The 22,049-nt window shown below is 39.9% G+C and overlaps 1 protein-coding gene and 1 non-coding gene across 4 annotated transcripts; both read right to left on the bottom strand.

Annotated features, from left to right (window-relative positions):
* Nucleotides 1-2,603: 2,603 nt before the first annotated feature.
* KATNA1 (katanin catalytic subunit A1) lies at nt 2,604-20,733 on the bottom strand. Of its 3 annotated transcripts, none has more exons than XM_015620935.2 (11): nt 20,603-20,733; nt 15,703-15,877; nt 14,841-14,998; nt 13,845-14,028; nt 11,836-11,957; nt 10,355-10,460; nt 9,868-10,026; nt 8,625-8,751; nt 6,949-7,083; nt 6,547-6,673; nt 2,604-2,945 (listed from the first exon to the last, which is right to left on the bottom strand). In XM_015620935.2, the coding sequence occupies exons 2-11, from the start codon at nt 15,871-15,873 to the stop codon at nt 2,747-2,749; spliced, it is 1,488 nt and encodes a 495-aa protein (XP_015476421.1). In that variant the 5' UTR covers nt 15,874-15,877; nt 20,603-20,733; the 3' UTR covers nt 2,604-2,746. The 3 variants fall into 3 exon arrangements, 2 of the variants coding, with proteins under 2 accessions (XP_015476421.1, XP_015476422.1); XR_001520246.2 differs by lacking the exon at nt 20,603-20,733 and adding an exon at nt 5,401-5,608 and having other exon boundaries at nt 2,832-2,945; XM_015620936.1 differs by lacking the exon at nt 20,603-20,733 and having other exon boundaries at nt 13,845-14,017.
* Nucleotides 20,734-20,950: 217 nt separating this feature from the next.
* Nucleotides 20,951-21,021, bottom strand: TRNAG-GCC. The gene has a single exon. It is a non-coding gene; the product is annotated as a tRNA-Gly (tRNA).
* Nucleotides 21,022-22,049: the final 1,028 nt, after the last annotated feature.

Below are 22,049 nucleotides of genomic sequence, written 5' to 3'. Positions count from 1 at the left end.
GTATAGTTCAAGAAGAAGTGATGTACAAGGCTGAAGTTCGCTTCTTCTGAGGAAAAAAAGTCCAGGATAGACAAGAAACACAATAGCTGGTGCACAGACACAGTAGGAATTATGCTGCAGATGGAAACTCAGCAGCTGTTTGCATGTGCTCTTTGCATCCCTCCTTATGAAACTGGAAACCAAGCACCTGCAACAGCCACAAGGAGATTTAGCTGTTCTAAACAGCTGCAACAAATTCATGGTTAAGCCTGAAAGTGTTGGTACTGCTTCAAAACTTGTCTGATTTCTGCAAAGTTAAAAAAGCACCAGCAAAGAAACACTACCATCAGGTTGATGAAATTCTAAAGATAGTGCAAACCTTCAACACAGTTACTGCCAGACAGTTTCTGCTGCTTTATAGAGCTGGAGTTATCAAGTCTTTATAAAGTTAAAGCTTTTGTGTTTCTGCTTTAGCATGCACATAGCTTTCCCAAATCACGGGTCTCATGCCTTTCACAGGAGTGCTACTCTGAGCTGGCACCACTCTGAACTATTTTGTAAATCAATTAAAAAACTGCCTCACCCAACTAAGACAGTAAGGAAAGGCAACTGTCCTGCATGCCAGTCATGGTAGGTCTCATTTTTCCAGGACATGAAGTGATCAGGATACATGTGCCCTCTTAAGGAAAGGCATGTGGGGGGACTGGGAACTGAAAAAAAAAAACAAAAACAACAAAACCCATCTACTAAAAAAAATCCCTGGTGGGATAGTGGTAGGTGCATAGAAACAGCAACATCATCTCCTCAAGAGCAGCTCACTGCAGCACTTCCCGCTCTCAGAACACTACACTGGCTGTTCCAAACCAAAATGGAATTCTGAGCAGTAACTTCAGCCTCTAGCACCTTTTCTTTCCTGCACTATGCACTGTAGAGATGTTAATTTTGTTCATTTGGAGTGAACAGAGCTGCTTGAGTAATTAACTACTGCTTTTAAGTTGAGGTTTGCTTTAGGAGCTCTCAAAATATATCACATTTAGTCTAAGTGGCCCCTTAATGGACTGCTGCCAAGGACCAAAGCTTGCCTACTCTTCCTTCTTGTGTGGGAGACTGGTTAAGTATTCTGGTTTGTTTGCAGTGAATTATGAGAAGAAATCTCCTGCAACAACAGCTGACAGCTACACTCTCATCCTTACGTACCAACAAAAAAGTAAATATTAAGAGTACCCACATCTTCAAAATAGAGTATTTTTATTCACTCTAACAGATAAGGCTATCTGAAAATAGTAAATTTCCAGTAAATTCTGGAAATGTATATAATATACACATATAAATGTACATACCTGTATACTCACCTCAACCTTTTCCTTTCATTTCTGGGTTCATCATGCCAGGTCCAACCCAGGGATTCCAGAGCTCTTACAAGATCTCAGTGTCTTCAATGAGCCTCTCATCACTGACACTGCTGGAAGTCTCTTTTCAGTATCACAACATAGTGATGAATTTTAGGCACATTTACGAACATGCTCACAATCATGGCATTTACACAGCTCTGTCTCTGAAATGCACTTGCCTCCTACTCAGACTGCAACTTTGCGTTACCATTTGTCCTTCCAACCTACCTTGCAGCATCTAAAGAGACACATGAACAGCAATTCCACAGCCAGCTTTAATACAGCATGCATCTATCAGCTGGAACAAATCCAAACCTATTTGATTTATGAAAAATCATGAAGTTTACCCATAAGCAGAGCTACAGCTGGCTGCACTAAGAGGAGCTAGCAGGAAGAAGTGTTTCCCAAACAGTCGAAGATGGACAGAAATTACAGGTGATTTAGTTACAATTACCAGTGTTCAGCAAAATCTAAAATTATTACCTGGATAGTTAACTGCAGAACCATTCTCAGCTAATAAGTGGCACGGAGAAGCAGTTTAATAACGAAAAACAATAATTTAGATTTTATGTCAATTGTAAAGTCAGGGTTATCAGCTGAGCACAAACACAACACACACTGCCTTATCAAACCAGCCTTACCAGAGTAACTGTGTAAACCAGGACCCAACCCACCAGTCCAGTGTTTTGCTGCTCACAGTACCAGACAGTCAAGGAAGAAACACCTACTTCCGAATTAATGCCAGAAAGCTTTTGATTTCTCAGACTAACAAGGAAACTAGACATGTGACAGCATCACTGCTGGCTGCACAGAATTAGTTTACACTGGCTGGACGTTATTTTAGTTTTATTTAACAGCCACTGTAAAACTGTGATGATTTTACCCCTTGCTCAAACTTCACTGACTCCATTGACTGTTCCACGTCTCAGACTTCGCACAGGTTCTTTAACAACAGTTTACGGGTAGAACTCTCCAAGATCAGCTAGGAAAACTATCTGTGTAACTGCATCTTGTTTTGTGCCATTTTCAAGTTTTCAGCATCCCTGACTCACGTAGCAGGGCTAGTTTGGGGGGTTTTATTGATACAACAGCAATTTTTCAAGAGTAGATACTCTGATGAAAGGAGTTCTAGTATTAAAGTAATCTTAAAATCTTAAAAATAAAATCAGATACCACCAGCATTTGAGAAAAATAGGTGACTTCTGAGCTACTTCAAAGAGAGCTAGGCAGAACTTGCATTTTAGAAAAGAATTTATTTAGACACCTGTTGCTCTTAAATTACAAAAGTTAAAAAGAGCACGCAGTGCACTGACACATCACCGATTACTTCTAAAGCTGTTTTAAGACATAAGGTGGTTTCTTTGAGAGAAGACAACTCAACATGATCCAAACTCAAGTATCCATTTCTCGTATTTCTCAATGTCCGCAGCAGAAACAGATTTAGAAACTTTCTTCAAAGCTATTTCAAAGTCTTCCATAGTTGTTGGCATGTGCATTTCATCTCGGGGAAGATTTCTTATTTCTTCTGGTGTCAAGCCTTCAATACGCCTCCTCATAGCCATCAATGATGCATCTCTAGTCAGGATGGTAAGAAAATAAAATCATTACTCAATACAGGATGGTGAGTTCAGTTGTTTGAAAGGCTCAACACAGCATTCCAATTAAGCTGTGGCATTCAAAAAGATTCAATAAAGAACTGTAAACTTTTATGGGAAGATCTCCAAATGCTTGTACAAGCTACAATACCATGTTATCCATATTTTTCAAACATGGCATTATCCTCACCAGATATCTGAACAGCTGCTATTCACAGGCTAGGCAAAACAGGTAAAGAAACTGGTTTAGCTGCTGTTTATAGTATTTTTAAACAGGAATGAGGCAATAACAATTTCACTCCTCCTAGATATAGAAGGAGCAGCTGGAGAGTTTTGAATGTTTCCTGGTTTGAACAGGAATCCCACATCAAAGAGGAGTCAACAGTATCTACCTCCAACCTGTACACTGAAGAGCTAAATGTTAAATAACAAAACCTGTTCTGTCTGTAGCTCCTCAAACTTCTGCCCTTATTAATGAGCACTGAGTGTTTTTACAAGTGTGTCATTTTCTTTCGTGTTAGGTTTGACTACATTTAGATTTCCAGCAGTAAATCTGGTAGCAGCAGGTGATGAGCTGGTGAGATGATAATTAAGTAACACTAAAAGGCTGCAGTTCCTGCTAATTCATTGTTATGTATCTTATAAGAAGAAAATGCAGCTTATCTGTCTAGCAGTAAAAAAGATGGAAGTGTAATCTCAGTGATACCACAATAGTATATTGTGTCATATCAGAAGGTAAGAATCCAAAGATAAAAAAAACTTACACGTTGTCCTTCAGGAAGGATTTAGAAAAAATGGTTTGAGCATATTCTGTTTCAGTACTATCCCCTCCTGCTCAAGGCAACCACAGCTGTCAAACTTCAGACATTTACTAAATAATTCACAGAATACTCCAAGTTGCAAGGGGCCCACAAGGATCATCAAGTCCAACTCTTAAATGAACAGCCTGTACAGGGATCAAACCCACAACCCTAACAGTATTAGCACCATGCTCCGACCAACTGAGCTAATCTCAGAGTTAATTAATAAATTAAAATTTCTAATACAGGAACTAAAATTTCAGAACCAAAAGGTTGCCTTGTTGAACTCCATCTCCACCAAGTATCACCATGCTTCACTGCTACAACATCATGTGTAAACCACAAGCTACTGTTACACAGTGGGGTGGGGGGGACATTCCATTCATCTAATTTGCTTCCAGACAGCAGTTAAAAAAAAAGTCCAGCAAAAACAATCCAGCCAACCAACAACCGCATCATACCTTAACACACTGGCAGAACTGAAGTGCAGCTGCCACCACTTCCTTTTGTAAAGTCATTTCATGGATAGTCACTCCAAACTGAACTCCTGGTGCTTTCTCAAATGCACTCTTAGTGCCTGGAGAAGCACCAAAACTCTATTCAAAAAACAAGCAGCCACCCACTAGAAGATACAGCAGGTGCCAGTTCTGTTCTAAAGGGTTTTCAACATTGACAGTCCACTCAAAACAACAATTCAAAGTTAGTTCATACTCACATCTAATCTGCAATTTGGATGCATTTTTTATTTCCTGAATGTCATTTTAAAATGGAACATTCACCTTCATTTCCCCTTGGTTACATGCTGACTGCTAGGAACTCTAGTGTTTGTTACCTCTGACTGGTTTTAATTCTGGCTCAGCAAACTTTGGACTTTGCCTCAAATTCTTTAAGATAGGAGGGTCATTTCACTAAACCAGAGTTCTTTGTCCACCTATGTTTTGCTTGTGTCACTAGCAAGGACAGTCATAGCATACAGGTTTGAATTTTACTATGCTTATATATTGAGAGCCTGAACCATAAAAAAGAACTTCTAAATTATTCCCATCTTTTTGTCTCAATATAAATGAAACAATCATATCCAAGAGCTATTTCTCCTGACACCATGAACAAAGCGTAAATACACAGCCTAATATGAGTACTTTCTTAGTGATTTCAAACAATGTACATCCAAATCCCAGTTCATCTGGATTTCTGCTTGCTGCCACCTCAGTCATCACTTCAGAGACTGCCACAAATAGAAGGTTCAGATGTTTCTGTGGTTTTTTAATCTGTTTGCCTTTTCTTTTTGTTTAATAGTATTTGTACAAAGGGGCTTTGGTTAAAAAAATCAAAAGTAATTGTGCACAAACACACATAAAATTCACTGTAAAACATTACAAGTATTTTAATTTCCAAAATAAATGTTTTGATATTCAGTATAGAATTAATTACAAACAACAAACACTGAACAGACTGGAGGAGACAAACTGCAGCTAAAATGCACAAAGCAGCAGACCAAATAAACTTTCATAGAACATGAACCTATTAACACAAACTCCTTTCAAAGCAGAACCAAGACTGATCAAAAGAAATTCATCTCACAAACCTACAAATGAAACAAATCTCCACAACACAGATCCACAGCAACTAACGTACCATTCTTTTCCCAGACACTGCGCAAGGTTGCAAGGTTTGTTCAGGAAACCATACTGAGGCTCCAAACTTTTAGCTCAGCCTGCAGTGGCCCTGCTGACAGAGGCTTTGATGGCAGCTTTGTGTACAGGCTACTTGTTTTCATCCCTGTGGCACAGCACATTGTCCTCTCAGCTGTGCTGACACGTGTCTGCAGAGCCGTGTTAAGAATCTAGGCAAGAAACGGATCCGCATTTGAGGAAGTAGCCAGGAGGTGCTTTTACTCCAGCTCTCTCAGCCTGCTTGAAGCACAGCCCCACAAAAGCTGGGCTGGAACAACCAGGAGCTCAAGCCTTGCCCTGCCACACTTCAGTGCTACCTCTGGAGCCTGAAAGCAGCGTTACACAGATGCTTATCAGATGACAACAGCATCCTAAGCAGCCTCAGTTCTCTGTCCCGTACTGCAGATCTCAGAGTTGGCCAAGTGCTTTAATGTAAACAGACAACTGGCACGTGTCTCTTAATAGAGCAGTCCTCCCCTTCCCTGTCCAATTTTTCAAAGAAAATATAAGGGAAGAATTGGAAGATATTTTTAGTCAATTATTTCAAGAATCTAGGCTAGAGAATAGGCCCACAAACAACTGTATGCCAGCAGCACAGAGAAGACAGGGAAATGAAGGAGGTAGCAAAAACTTTAGTCAGTCTCATCACAAGAACCAATGTGCTGAGATGGTACAACTGCTCTTGTACCATCACACGACTCTACACCCTTTCCATGCCATGAAGGAAGAAAACTCCGTGTTTTTACTTCAGTTATTCCAGCCTCTATCACTTGTCCTCTTACATACGGATTTCTGCAGAAATCATATAGCCCAAGCAGAATGACTACAACTCTGCAAGTTAAAAAGTTTACCATCCTCTGGATAGTCCTCATGCATGGAATTTAGTCTATATAAGAATTTTACCTAAATCACAGCTTATTAGATTACTACGCTTCAAATGGAAATTTAGGTAAATATTAATGCAGTATTTCACCTTTTAGCCATACACAAAAGACAAGTTACAGTCCATTTTTATCCAGTAATTTTAATCATGTAAACTGGTTACTTTACAAACAGTTTTCCCAAAGTTTGCATCAGTAATAACACAAATGATGGAATGTCAACTTACCTGCACACATTGGTAATGTCTGCACCTGAATAACCCTCCATTTTCTCGGCTATGTTTGCAAGGTCAACATCATCAGCCAGTTCCAGCTCCCGCAGATTTATTTTTAGGAGTTCCTCTCTACCTTTGGCTAATCACAGAAAAGAAAACTGAGTCTGTACAATTTGCCTTCTGAAGATAAATAATAAATTGATAGGAGGATAAGAGGGAAGAATGAGAAAAAGGGTGCTGTAATTGCTACAAGAATAAATGTTCATGTTTAGATTTAAGCTGGTCCTGAATCTGTAAGTGAAATTGCATACGTGTATCAATTAGATTTTTAAACCAAGTGATCAAAACTTAAGGAATGTTGATAAAGTTTAGATTTTGAAATTTTTAGCCACTCCTCTCTCCGATTCTTCCTACCTGATGGCAAAGGAATGTAAATTCTCTTTTCTAGTCTCCGTCTTAGGGCTTCATCAATATCCCAAGGAAAATTAGTAGCAGCAAGTACCATGACCATCTTCGAAGGATCATCATTTTCAGTAGCCCCCCCAACACCTGCAGTGGAGAAAAGAGGGAGTAAAATATACATATTTTTTAAAAAAATGTCATGTACAGAGTAAACAGTTCCGCAGTATTAAAGCAGATATTCTATTGCACATTAATGAGGCTAAGGATAATAGAATCATGAAGTGCAACAGAGTTTGCTTTTTCCTCTCCATGACAGCCTGCAAGCATAAATGGGAAGCTTGGTTTAAACAGCAGCAGGGGCATAGGCCACTGCTCAGATCAGGAAGTTCCTCTCTATCACAGCTAGAATGGTTTTACAGCAGAGTTGTTTGCACTTCTGCCGCAACAGGGGTTCAATTTTCACTTCAACATCTTGGAGCAGCATTTGAAGACACAAAACACACCACCATCACCACACAAAAAAACTACATCCCCCTCAGTATTCACCAACAGCCACACAAAAGCAGCATGACTCCCCTACAAGATGTCTTCCCTTCCAAAGTCCAGCCAAAGGTTTCATATGTACAGGTGGACTGTATAAACTGCTGAAGTGAATCTTTAAATGTGGTGGACTAAATCACAACTTCTTAAAGACAGACCACCTCAGTTTCTAAATACTATGGATCTACTACACCAGGAAGAAGCTAATTTTGTTGAAGTTGCTACCCTCTGTATCTAGTGTTTTTACTTAAAACAACAGGATTGGGCTCTGGGGTAGCCATTGTACCTAGTCTGCCCGGGAGTCTGCATATAAAACACCACTTATGAATGCCCAAGTAAAAGGATTCAAATAGTTCTTACTAATAAAATCAGATTATGTACACACTTGATATGAGAACAGTATTAGAGCTCTGTTGCTCTTTAAAGACAAAAATAAAAGGGTACCAACATCAGAGAACGAGAAATAAATACGCAAACCTTCTGACTCATGGAATTCTATCACAAATCAGTCCACAGATTAGCATTTCTCAGTAGTTCCTTTCCTTCTCTCTGCACCCCAGAATATAAAATGGATGCCTCTATAGCAACTCTGCATTGTTACCTACTTTTGAACTTTGTTGATTTGTGAAATATTACCCACATATCTGTAGTGAACTCAGTGTTTTAAAATGAAAACTCTCCCAACCACTTCTATAAAGCAGAAGATCTCCACTTGTTTATATTTTTAGGAGAAAAAGAGATCCCAAAGAAATTAAGTGCCTTAATTTCTTTAGCCTTAAGCTGCCTTTGAAGTTTAAATACAAACAAGTAACAGTTCTTTTGAACCATTTTTTACTTAATTTTGAAGAAGTGAGTGATATGCCAAGCAAAGACAGAGAAGCGGGGTATTTTTCTCCTCCTCTTTTGAAATCCTGTATTTTCCACTGAATTTTCCTTATTCTGGGTCACTAATACAAGATCATAACTCAGAGGCCAAAAGACTGTTAAAGAATGTCACTTGTAGCTTTTAACCCCTATTTCATGTAGGGCTTTCAAAAAAGTGCTTCTGAAGAATGAAATTTGGGGATTTTTTTTGTTTTCTTTTTGATTTTTTTTTGGTCCCTCAAGTTTCCGTCAGTCCAGCAGTTCCCAGTGATCAGATTGTTTACCATCCATTTGAACTAGTAGTTCTGCCTTCACACGTCGGCTGGCTTCATGCTCCTCCGAAGTTCCCCTGCGGCTACAGATGGAGTCTATCTCATCAATGAATATGGTTGTTGGGGCATAGAATCGAGCCTGAAGAAAGCAAAAGATAAAGCAGAAGCTGAAATAGCAGTTCACTCCCACTAAAGAAGCAGCAGCATATTCAGAGCTGAGCAGTCATGTATTTGCCCCAGCCTCTAAGTATCAAATGATCCCCACCCTTCCCTCTCTTGGGCCCTAGCACTCAGGTACGGAGCAGCCGTGCATTCATTCAGAGTGTTTGAGTAGAAGAGCTTTTGGCAAATTCCTCTAGTTGTTAGAGCTATATACAAACAATTTCATAAGCTACAGGCAGTTTCCCACATTAGGAGTAACATTTTTAACTGTGAAAGGCATCACAGAATGCTTGAGTAATATTTCAGTTAAAGCCAGGATGACTGTTAAGCTGGGACACCATGACACAGAACCTGTCCAGGAGATAGGTCAGTTATTTCACAGTTGACCTTTCTGAAAACAAGAGCCTTTAAAGACAAGGATCCAGGATAATACAAGCTATTGTGTTAGAGCAGTTGTGATGCTGTGTTATCTGCATTTTTGAACAATCACATAAAATGAGCCAGGATCCCACCTAAGAGACTATAATGTAAAAGATCTTTTATTTCCTGCCTTTTCTGATTACTGTAATTGCAACTCTGCTGTCCCCTTCAGTACTGGGCAACCTAGCAAACACTGCACGCACACCTGGCAACACATAGGAGAAAAAACAACTATTCTCTGAGCCCATTTCAAGTATTATGTGCTCTGAAGCCAACTACAGTGTGGAAGGCCACTTCTTTTAACCACAAACAAAAAAACACCCACATAAACAACAAAACGCACAGCCTAAATAAGGGTCTCGCCCAGAAAGCAATTAATTCTGTCCTTAGATTTACATTCAAGTATGTTCTACAGCACTCACCAGCTTATAGTGAGCTACCTCTAATGTAGCAAGCTAACCCTGAAAATAAAAGATGACCTATTTTTCAGCTTTTATAAATCCATTTAAAAATAATCTTGAAATTAAAATGGGCAAATCAGAAATGCCCAAGCATTTGAAGCTTGGAGAGCTGTTCATGTATGCTATGAGTTTGAAACCTTGGTAAGGTTTCAGCATTCCAGGGGTGGTTCTGCTTCATTATCTCACTGTTCATATTCAGAAACTTAAATCACCATTTCAAACAGTAGACGAACAAGTTTCTCAGATTCTCCTCTGTATTTTGAGGTCAGTGTGGAAGAAGAAACATTGAAGAAAGTTGTCTTGCATTCAGTGGCTACAGCTTTTGCTAGGAGGGTCTTTCCAGTACCAGGAGGACCAACCATCAGCACACCCTATTAAAATTAAAAAGAACCACTTTTAGGACAAGAAACAAAACAGAGAATTTTAGCATAGTAGTAAACTACTGGATGTAAACTTATCCTTGAAAAGTTATTCAAAGGTAAATAATGAATATCACTGCTTACTCGCAAACACGTAGTTGAAGACAGTGAGCAGGTATCCGGCTGACATCTTTATTTTGTTGCTATTATTTACAATAAATTTTGTTACTAAAATGCAGGAAGAATTTATTTAAACTGTAAAACATTTGAAATTTCTTGTTATGCTAAGATCCAATCTCAAAATCCTACTTACGGATCGCAGGACCAGATTTTTTCATACCTTCCACGGTCTTCTAATCCCCTTGAAAAACTCTGGCATCCACATTGGTAAAACTACAGCTTCCTTAAGCAGCTTTTTGGCTTCTACTAAATCAGCAATGTCATCCCTGACAAGAAAGTTGTTTGACAGATTCAGACAGCAGGCAAAAGAATCACTCCATAGCTCAAAAACCACACAATAAACTTATTGTTACATGTTGCCTCTCTCATAAATCTAATTCATTTTCCAGAATTATTTACATCCTAATGGCAAAAGCCTGTAACAGCTACAACTGACATCTGCCTGGCAGACTCCAGATGGATGCAAAAGAAAAAACCCATGAACTATTTCACTAGAGCACCACTGTTAGTATTCAGAGAAAGACAAGCAGAGAAGAAAGCAGGTTGGTTAAACTTAGGCTAACTACCAATTATGCTTTCTTGTCTTGCTGATGTTAGATGTCCCTCAAACTTAAATACCGTATTTCATTGTTACAAGAACAACTTGCTGAAGACTAGTACATCGAGCAGAATTAAACAGATTTTTTTAGAATTCTTTTTGTGAGTTACAAAAGTATTAATTCTTAGATACCTTATAGGTCTGTCTTATTTCCTTGAAAGTAACTTTCAGGGCATTCCTCTTATCAGCATGTGCCCGAGTAACATTTTGGTTTCAAAATACATCTACATGAAGAATTAATTTCAAAACTGAAGTTGTAATTTAAGATTCAATATAAAAACTGAAACATATATTTAAATACTAAACTAAAATATAAGACAGTTGCATGCACACAAAGTGTTTTGTGGGACTGTTTGGTTTTTTTTTAAAGCCTTCTTTACTTGCCAGATTTTTGCTCATTTAATTCTCACAAAACCACCTAAGCTTGGAAGCATTTGGAACACAAAACGACCTTTATATACAGTTTAATATTTAACACATTTATGTAAAGGTACTGGCACAGAGTTATATTTTATACTAATGGCCACATTACATCCAGTAACATTTTGAAGGGTTCCTATATTGATGTAACTTCTCTGCTAATCAGTTTTCTATCTTGACATGCCCCAGAGTAGCAAAACAGATTTTCAAATGAAGAGACACTGACAGATATTAGAAACTTTTACAATGCAAAAGAGTATCTCAAAATTTGATTTTAGTACTCTTAAAAATTTTGAGAAGCTTGTATGGCTAAGTTGGACAGGACTTTAGGCAACCTGATTTAGAGAAAGATGTTCCTGCCATGGCAGGGGACTGCTTCAGTTGATCTTTAGATGTTCCATCCAGCCCAAACTATTATATGAATCTATGTGTAGAAAAAAAGATAAATTTTGAGCTCTAGAAGTATTCAACTACATAAGAAGTTCAGTTGCCTATTTAAAGGCAGTAAGGAAAACCTGTATGTACTTTTTATATTTAAGTATCTGTTAAAATACTTAATTCTTGTCATATGATGTGAGAGGAAACAAACAACTCAAGAGACTAGCAGCAGTACTCAAACTTACCATCGAATGTTGGGATTCTGAGAAATGATATCTCTTTCCAAAGCTTCTACTAAATCTTTGTCATATCCAGTACTATCAAATTTCTTTGGTTCAGACTCTGAAATCTCAGATGTGGATTTGTTCTACATATAAATGATATAACAAGGTAAATACATAACAATGGTTATGCTACTAATGAATTTTTATTATTCAAGTCCAAGTCCATAACAGCATCATATTTTTAGAAGGTGACAACATAAAATAGCATGAAAATTATGAAGCATCATATTACAGCTGCACTGCAGGATGGATCTGTGTGTTTCACCCAGATTTCTGTACTGCCCTGGTTCCATTCCCTTCTCCCCAAAGCCAGCATGTTGTACTGCTGCAGTTTCTTTGTTTTGGTACCTAATCAAAACTGCACACACCTATCCCAGTGAAACTGTTTCTGCCTCTTCTCTCACAGAAACCTGACATTATCTGAGACAGAGTAGGGAAAAATTATGTGTAACACTGAACCACAAAGTGTCACACTCAGACTATCTCAAATTCTCTACCTATCATAAATATGCCATGTATATGGGACACAAAAAAAAAAAATTACGCATGACTTCCGTATGAAGAACGAGCAATGGTGATCTGCAGGGAGACCAGAGGGGTAAAACCAGAGCTAATTAACTGATACAGAAGCATGGACATGAACAGCAGAGAAGCAACTCTGCAGCAGAGTCAAAGCAAAGAAGCTACATAGCTGAAAGGGCTCAAACAGCAGAGACCATGCAACTGAAAGGAAATAAAATGCGCTAGACATACCCTGGTTTTATACATTTAACAGCAAGCACTGGTGATGACAGAACAACTGTAAAAGAGAAAAAGAGACCTATCCTGTCTCTCTGTGAGTATATTCTGATGGAGAGAGGATTATCACTCAAAGACAATCTAATTTATCTCCTAATAAAAGTAGTATCTTACACAGCTAAAAATTCCACCCTTGTAGATTATCCTATCTCCACAGGCCATGACACCTTCCCACAACTTAAAGTCGCTGAAGCTAACAAACTATTGCATGGATATTTGATTTATTTAGGCCCTGGAAAACTATGAATCTACTGTTTCCTGTATGGTCTCTTACCTTGGTCATCTGCTAAATTTATGTGGACCAGAGTACAGAGCAAAAATTAAAGCATTCTTATTGCCAAGAACAGATCATAGCTCAAGTATGCTGGGGTTTTGTTCATTTACAACTGAAGAGAGTATGAAGCTAGCAGAATATCTCAAAAAAAAAAAAAAAAAAAAAAAAGGCAAGGGTCTCATTTAAGGATTAAGTAAATCTTGATGTGTTTTGGAATAGGCAAGTCAATCTTGGTTTAAATTATACTCAAAGCAATTAAGCCACAAGAATGTCCTACGTGAAGGAGCTCAAACAGACTCTACTTCAGAAATTCAGTGGTATCATTTTAAAAAACTGCCTTCAAGTTGCTGTAAACACTTCACAGAATCACAGAATGGGTCAGGCTGGAAGAGACCACAGTGGGTCATCTGGTCTGACTTCCCTGCTCAAACAGCATCATCCCAGAACAGATGGCACAGGATTGTGTCCAGATGGTTCTTGCATATCTCCAGTGAAGGACACTCCACACCCTCTCTGGACAGCCTGTTCCAATGCTCTGTCACCCACACAGTAAAGAAGTTCTTCCTCATGTTCAGCTGGAGCTTCCCGTGCATCAGTTTCTGCCCACTGCCTATTGTCCTACTGTTTGGCACCACTAAGAAGAGCCTAGAAACATCCTCTTGGGACCCACCTTTAGATACATTTACCAGATCCCAACCTCCTAGAACTATCATTCATTTTTAATTAATCCATAACCAACACCGTGCACAAAGAAAAGACATCTTACAAGGTGAGATTCAAATCAGCACACTGACATGAACAGAAGAAACATTTTATAGGCATGTCAGTTTATAATACACTCAGTAGTAAGAGAGTACAACTGAGTTTCTCAACTCCATGAAGCTATTTGCAAGTTTACCTTTTCCTCTTTTCCTTTGTTTTGCTGATCCTTTTTCTCCCGGCTGCGGACTGCCTTCCCTTTATCATTGGGGTTTCGAGAGGATGGACGGTGAGAGCCTCTGACAGCTGCACTTACACGATTATTGTGACCTCTGCAATCACTGCACGGAGCAGACTGACGCTTCCTGGGTCCTGGCGAAGGTCTAATTAGTTGTAACATATGCAAAAAGCCTCAGTGTAAAGCCACTGGTGAGCACTACATAACCAAATCAACTGGTTACAAACTGAAAAGCCATTTTGCTCAAGATAAAAATCTGTATGCCCGAAACAAGACAGATATTTTTAGATAATGACTAAAAATCCATTTTGCCTGTGCTACGAGCTCAGGGTCCACTTGCTTAAAACAAGCGCCTTCCTTTGTATATTTCATCAGTAGAAGTAATATGGAGCTTAGAAAAAATTAACAAACAAACAATAATTTGACAATACAGCTAAAGTAATCTAACTTTCTGTCAAATTGCAGTTCTGTGTCTGCTTTGCATTTACTCCTGTCCCCTCCTTCATGCTACCACTGGCATGAGTTAGAACCTCGTGTGAACCAGGTCAGATAGCTACTCAAAAAGAAGACAAAAAAAAAAAAAAAAACAAAACAACCAACCAACCAAAAACCCACTATACACACAGAACAATGTCTTTAGCATCCTGAACCAGCTAATTAATGCCAACAGAAACAAAAGTGAAATAAAAATTCAAAAGGAAAAACCAAACAACTCAGGCAACAGTGTGTAGGGGAAAGAAGCTTGACATTAGTCAGGACTATGTAAGATAAAACCTCCAGAACATTCTGGATTAGACTTCCTCAAAATGACACCTCCTTCACCACAAATGGTGTCAAGCTGCTGGTGTGAGTGTTACACATCTAAGTTCAAGAACAAGAATTACACCACAACAGGCTGAAGTCAAAGTACACTTTGTCCTGATAAATATTAATTTAAGTCTTCAGGTTTCCTCTTACCTTCGTTCAGCAGGTACTGGCAAAGACCAGACTTCTGCATCATGAGCTGGTAATTCTTGTTGTGAGGCTTTCAATGGTGTATTGTCTAGTTTAAAACTCTCCAGTGTTTTCATTATATCTTTCACATGCTTAGCTTCCACACTTATCTCCTGCCAAACCTGATTTTTAAAAGAAAAAAAAAGGCAGATTATGCACATTGGAAATAAGTTTGTAACAGTCCTCTGTTCAAGCCGTTGTAATGCCTGGATGGATTCCACAGGGTTTAACGAGCTACCTAATTCTACATCAATAAACAAGAATTACGTACATTAGATATTAAGGAAGTTTTTCTGCCTTCCTCAGCACATTTAAAAAACAAAGAAAGAGATTTTGGACTTAACATCAAAGAGATTTTTGATAAATTTTGCAGATGAAACTGGTAAATATCAATCAAAAGTATCAACCTAACAGGAAGAGTTAGAAATGGAATCAATGGAAAAAAAGAGGGTTTCTGTTGAGGACAAATTATCAACTTGCTATTAAGGACCTTAATCCCACTAAAACATTGAGGGAAATAAGACCTGAATGATACCAGGCTAAAAATCTTGAGCGTAACGGGTACTCATCAGCATAGTTGTCAGAACAGACAGTGCACTGGCTCCTCAGAGCCACATTCCATTGACTCTTCTGGCAATGACAGACAAAGAAGGCATAAAGATGATTTAAACAAGTCTATATAACAAAAAAAAAGAAGCCTATATATAACAACACTAGTTTATGAGAGAATGGGGTAAGTCTTTTTGTATTTTTTTTACAATAAGATAGGCAGTTCTTGCTACTTCAATGTTTTTCCCTCAAAACATCCCAGGAAAGTGCTATTTACCTGCTGCCACTTCTGTTGCAGGTAGGTATCTCTCACAGAGTACAGATACTTATTCATTTGGTCAAGAACTCCCTGGTAGTAGACCATTGCAGAGTCATAATTTCCCAGTAAGGCATATTCACGGGCCAACTTCACATTCTCAATGATCATAACAAGGCTCATGTTCAACATGAAGCTGGAAAAGAAAACAGGAAATATTAAGGAAGTAAAAAAACCCCCAAATACTGAAACAAATTTTTGCAAGTATTGTCATATGCTTATTACCACATTTGGCATATCAAAAGATAGAAGCTGAGAAAATACTGGCTAAAATAAAAAGGTCTAAAATGAATGTCATATATATTAAAAGATAATTAATGTTCTATTAGAAGAAATTAAACTTTTCATGTCACAGCTTTCTTTCTTGTCATGGAGGTTCTCTCAAAAAGTTGATGTAAGATATGCAGATTAAAATGCATTATTACAAGTCACAATTGCATACTCTCCTTATCACTTTATTCTACTGTAAGATAAATTAGTATTTTACTGTGCCTGGCCTGTGCTATGTGGTTTAAAAAGAACACAAAAAGCACCAAACAAGCAATAAATCAAAACTCTTCTTCCTAATGCATGATGTTTCGTTAATTTTTTTTTTTTGCCTTAACCTTCTGTGCATGTGAGTTTTAATAGCCTGATTTTGCCAAGCACCCAGCTTGCACCTTCCTATCACCTTCATTCTTACACCTAAAAAGAAACCCCTTAAAAACATCAAGGCTATTTAAGCTATCACTGAAAGGTAAAGCAAAAGCCACAATTAAACATTTAGTGTGTAACAACCCATTTTATTTAACATATTGTTCAAGCCATGCTGGTTTTCCCTGTCATTGGTGCTTGTTTGTGCTTTTTTGGAGCAAACATCACAGGCTGTGACTACTTCCACTTTGCAGCACTAACAGAATCTGTGTTTTTAGATTAGAATAGCACAGAAATATTATTTATGCAAGTACAGTATAAGTAGAAGCAGCAGTAGTAGATTCATTCTTTACAGTGCCACTGTCGACAATGTCCCACATTGCTGTCAGTGTCTTATACACCCCATCCCCTTCTTCTCTAAGATGCTCGTACTGTCTCCACTTTTCTTGTCTCTTACACACCATGAATTTCCCCACCCTCCTCATAATTTCCCAACCAGGCACAGAAAACATTAAAATTGGCAAAAAAAACAAGCCTGCAAGAGAGTCATCCTCCTCTCACTTTGGTACCTGTACCCAGTGCCAGAAAGAAGCAACTGCAGACAAGCAATTCCAGCTAAGCCCTAGGATGAAGCATACTTGATACAGATCAACTATTTAAAGAAATTCACATGCGCAATAAACAGACTTAGGACGGAATATATTTCAAGACCAGGTCAGGGTCGAGTTCAGACACATTATCAGAGGTTTCAGAAGCCACTCTCTGCACACACCTGCCAATCTATTGTTAAAATGTGAGCCCTCCATTGTAAAGAGGGGCTGTTAAGTACAAATAAAACATTTTAGGGCTTTCACTCCTTTTTCTATCCCCTTCCCAAGCAGTTTCATGCACAGAAACACAGCTCAGGCATTCCTTAGCCAACATCCTCTTCTTTTTTTGCTTCCTTCCTCTTCCTTCCCTAGCTTCCCTTGGAGCAAATAGCTGCTGTCAAAATTTTCAGTCCAGAACAGCAGAACTGTGGCAGCAGGGGAGCTGAAGACAGGCCTCTGAGAGCCCACACCCATCCCTGCAGAGGGGACCCATGGGGGTGAGCAGGAACCCTGCTACCACAGAACCTACACGGTGTCATTGCACTCCGGCCAGAGACTCACCCAGCTGGCCACGATGTCTACAAGCTGATACAGTTAATGTGACCACCAACTACAAAGATTAACATATCCCAGGCTAATTCGGCTTTGGAGACAGGGATTGGCTTGGGAGTTTTGTTGGTTTTAACCTCAGGAGAAAGAGCCTGAAGATGTTTGTCAACTGCTGTATGGATCATCACACAGATGTTAACAAAGTTTTCCCTGCTGTATTTAGGAGCAAGCTTTTCTACTCCTGCTCATCCTACCAGATACACCTGTTTGTCTGTCCTGAGAATTCAAACCTATGACTAATACTACTGAAATCACAAGTTGAGCAAGATGCTAATAGACATTTTAAAATTCAAGTAATAGCAAGTTACTGAAACAAAACTAAACTTTTAAATACACAGAGAAGTCAGAGGTAACTTTTTTTTTCACTGAATGCTGTAGAGCAATCCAAGCAAAGCAGCAGTTTTATGTATACAGAAAAAGAAAAAACAAGTTTGTAAGAATTGCTTTCATCTGGAAATATGAAAATAACTAGAATTAAAAATAAAAAAAAAACAAAACAACAAAACTAAAGAGGCTAAGTCAGAAACATATGAAAGCTCAGGACCAAAAGGATAGCACTGCACATAATAAAAGAGCCAATGACATTTTCAGGTTAGAAAGGGCAGAGAAGGTAAGGACAGAATGTAGAAACAGACACATAAGCAGAAGCTAGGAACTCCTGGGAAGAAAAGAAAGAAAAAAAGAAGGTGCACACTCAAGTTTACAACGTTATTGGAATCTATCTCTTCTATCAGTGCTATTGAAAATGCAGCATAATTTGGTTTAAACTAGAAAACAAACTTAATTTGTTACTTCATCTTGACTCATGAGAGCAGAAGAGCTTGAAGTGGCTTCCAAATAGAAGGCTCTTGAGTACAAGTGAGGCAGCAAAAGCTGCTGGTTCTGCTTATGTCTGGACATGCCACTGCTGCTGCCACTTGACTTCAGGCAGTGTCAGAGCTGATACACTAATGAGAGTCCATGGGTCTGCTGCACTTGTAAGTGAAGATGGTAAAGCAGGGGGAAAAAGAAGAGTTAGAGTACTAATCTGGAAGCAAATGGAAGTTTGTGGCAGAAGGTCACAACATACTGGGGCAGCTCAGCAGGGTGGAGGACGTGGGAGAGGCGTGCCTACACACAAATCCGGAGTTAAACCAGCACTGAAGGGATTAAAATTCTCACGAAATTAATCCTGCACTACTTAATAATTTTTTAAGTATTTACAAATACTTAGCAATATCACATGTGTTTACAAATACTTGGTGCTATCACGTAACAGGATGTCAAAGCAGCAGGTCTGCACTTATCAGCCACGACCTTTCCATGAATCATGACCAGTGAAGTTATCTGTGTTCCAACAGCCGCTGAGACAGTGAAGAGCTCAAAGTTTACAGTGAACAGGATATAAGGAAAATAACCTAAGCACTTTTTCCTGCAAGTTTAATTCTTCACTGTATACAAACATGCAAGACTTCACAACAAGAATAATCACTCTTCACACCAGCTGTGAGTATATAAGGTTCCCTGAAATTAACCCATCTCTAGTTACAAAATGCATTTTACCATTTGCTCCAAGGACCTAAAGTATTTCTAGAGTATAGAACAGACAAGGGTTGAACCTAACAAAAGTTCAAGATCCTCACAGCTTGTGAGAATAGCCAGCCAAACCATTATCAAGTAAACACTGGGGATACTTCGTGTTTTCCACAATAACTTCAGGAAATCGTTAGGAGAAATGACTGTAAGTAATTCCTGCTCATAGTCATATGCTAGAATCCAGGAACACTACATCAATCCTGTAACACAAGGAAATCTCCCAAACTTTAAAAAATAAGAGAGTGATATGCAGATATTAAAAGTGAATATTAACACTGGACTGTGCCAATTACTGTGGTGGACGTGCTGACTTGAAGAACAGCACAAGCCACACGTGGAAAATACTTCCAAGAGGTTCTTTGCTCCAACCTTACTTAATGTCTGGACTAAGCCAGAGCCTGAATTTTGGCAGAGAGCACATGTTTCCATTATTTCAGCCTGCTATACAGGCTCTGACATCAAAGCAACTGTGTAATATTTGCAAAGCTCTCCTGGCAAGCCAGATGAGAAAAAGTAACAGCTTTCAGGAATCAGTTTTTAACTGATGGCACGATGGCCTGCATAATTTCTGAGTTCCCTTCCACCTTTAACACTCTTCATAACATCCATGGCCAGCAACATTTGGTATCAACAAGTGATTATGTTGATTACTTGGGAAAAAGAGGTGCCAGACTTACTGGACACTAAACAAAATGGTTCTCACGCAGTTGCTGTATTTAACAGTAACGGTAGCAGAACCACCAGCAGCCACAAACATAAGCATGGCTCGAAGTTTGTGCAAAATAAAAAAAACATTTAAAAAAATCAATCACTAGGTAGAGATGGCGAGATGGAACAGTGGTGGCTTGTGATTTTATGTTTTCCAGGCTAAGCCTTTCAGGAGGCTTTATTAAACAGACTACTTTCTCCCCACTTCATGGGGGCTGGCATTCTTTTTGATGATTAATGTTAAATTAACAAATTTCTCTGGAACTTTAGAGAGGTCCGCGGCTGAACAGATATCTGAAACTGCTTCCGCAGCTTCTCTCTGTCTGGAGAGAAAACTTGCATTATGGCAGATTAACAAGAAACCCCCAACCAAGAAAGCAGGTGGAGGGTGAAGGGAGACTTAGGAAGCAGAGCTGCCAGTGCCAGCAGCGCCAGGAGCCCACCCAGGCGGGTTGCGGAGCCCGGGAGCGCCGGCCGCACACCTGCGGACAGCCCCCGACGGCGATGCCCGTGAGGCGCCGAGCACGTGTGAGCCGCAGCCCTGATATCATGAGCTCCGTGGCCACAGTCACGGCTGTCGCGACAGCAACCCCCGCAGCCCCTCACCCCCCGGCCGCGGGCCGGAGCCCGCCCGTGCCCGGGAACGCTCGGGGTGGCCCCGCCTGGCGCGGCCATCGCCCCCCGCCCCGGGCCCGCCTGTCCGTGAGGGCCGGGACGGACCCCGCGGGCCCCTCTCGCTCACTTACTCTTCTCCGCAGCTCGCACCTGCGGCGGCGGCTCCCGGCAGCAACCAGCCACGAGCCCTTCAGTTCTTCCGCCCCCTTCCTCCTGCAGCGGCGCTGGGCCCGCCCCGGCCCTGCCCACCGCCTCCTACCCGCCGCCGCCGCCGGCAATTTTTGAAGGCAAATCCGGCTGCGTCACTTCCAGCCTAATGGGACGGGGGAGAAGGTCCGCCCGGCCGGGCTGACGAGGAGTTGGTGTTTGAGCATTATTACTAAAAGCGAGGAGCTGGTTTGGTTGGAAATTTTTAAGAGTAGCGGTGGAAAAGAAAAAAAAAAAAAATTTAATTAAAAAGGCGGCGAGAAAAGAGCAACTGCATTGGCCGGGAATCGAACCCGGGCCTCCCGCGTGGCAGGCGAGAATTCTACCACTGAACCACCAATGCTTGTGCGTTGAAAGTTCTGTGCCTTCATCACCCAAATATGACAAACCCAAATTACCCTGCCTTAGTGCACCCACCCGACATCCCGCCCTGGCGTCCTAGAGGACCTCCCGTCGGCTAATTCCGTAATTCACAAATGTCAGTTTTGCCGAGTGAGTAGCAAGTGCCCACTTTTATCTACATGCTCTTTCTTTGTGACTTGTCTGCACCCCGTCAAACTTTGGATGAAAACGCATCTGAGAGTGCTGAGGTAAACCTGCTGCCGAGCGGAGTCAGACCAGGAAACTGCCCTTAAGTGTCCCTGATGAAGCAGTGCCTCGTCACCTGTCTAAATAGACTCAGCTGCTTAGCAACAAATAGGATCTAAAGGTTGGGCACAATGCAGGAGGTTTATGATAGTCCTTCAGGGTGAACTCCAAACCCCCACAGCAGAATGTTATCCTTTAATTAAGTGTATCACGTCCATTCTTACTCGTCTTGTTATTCTATTTCTACCCATTCTTAAACTGGCAGTTTTAGTCTATCCCTTTAACGAGTCTACACTTAAAACAATCATTCCAACATTACTTCAGCTGTAAAGACACAGAAAGCTGCTGATGAGTTTCTAAAATTTTAAATATATCACATCACATCACCTGCCTGATGAGAGCTGGAGGAATTTCCTTTCTCCCTTTTGTAGGTGAGCTAATGAATAAAAAATGGTGCTGTACTTCCATAACCTCCCCTCCATGCGTAGAAAAATTAGGCTATAACTCAGTCTCTCCAATAACATGTTGGTTTCTGCTTTAGCACTTTGAGATGTGCATTTAAAGAAGGGGATTTTCACAAAGACCCATAGAGATGAAAGCTGTGATACATTGTCCCCTTACGGAACAGCTTAATGGTACATAATGTGTGCATAATAAAGAATAATAATAACAGTAATTTATAATATTTACTTATTTTGATGAAAGAGGCAGCAGAAGACATGGAAAAAACAAACTGAACTCTTGAACATCAACATGTATACTTTTGAGAACAGGTTACAAACA

This window comes from Parus major, chromosome 3, assembly GCF_001522545.3.
Source record: "Parus major isolate Abel chromosome 3, Parus_major1.1, whole genome shotgun sequence".
Classification (NCBI taxonomy): domain Eukaryota; kingdom Metazoa; phylum Chordata; class Aves; order Passeriformes; family Paridae; genus Parus; species Parus major.
Note: the sequence above shows the minus strand (reverse complement) of the source record. Positions and strands in the feature narration are given on the sequence as shown.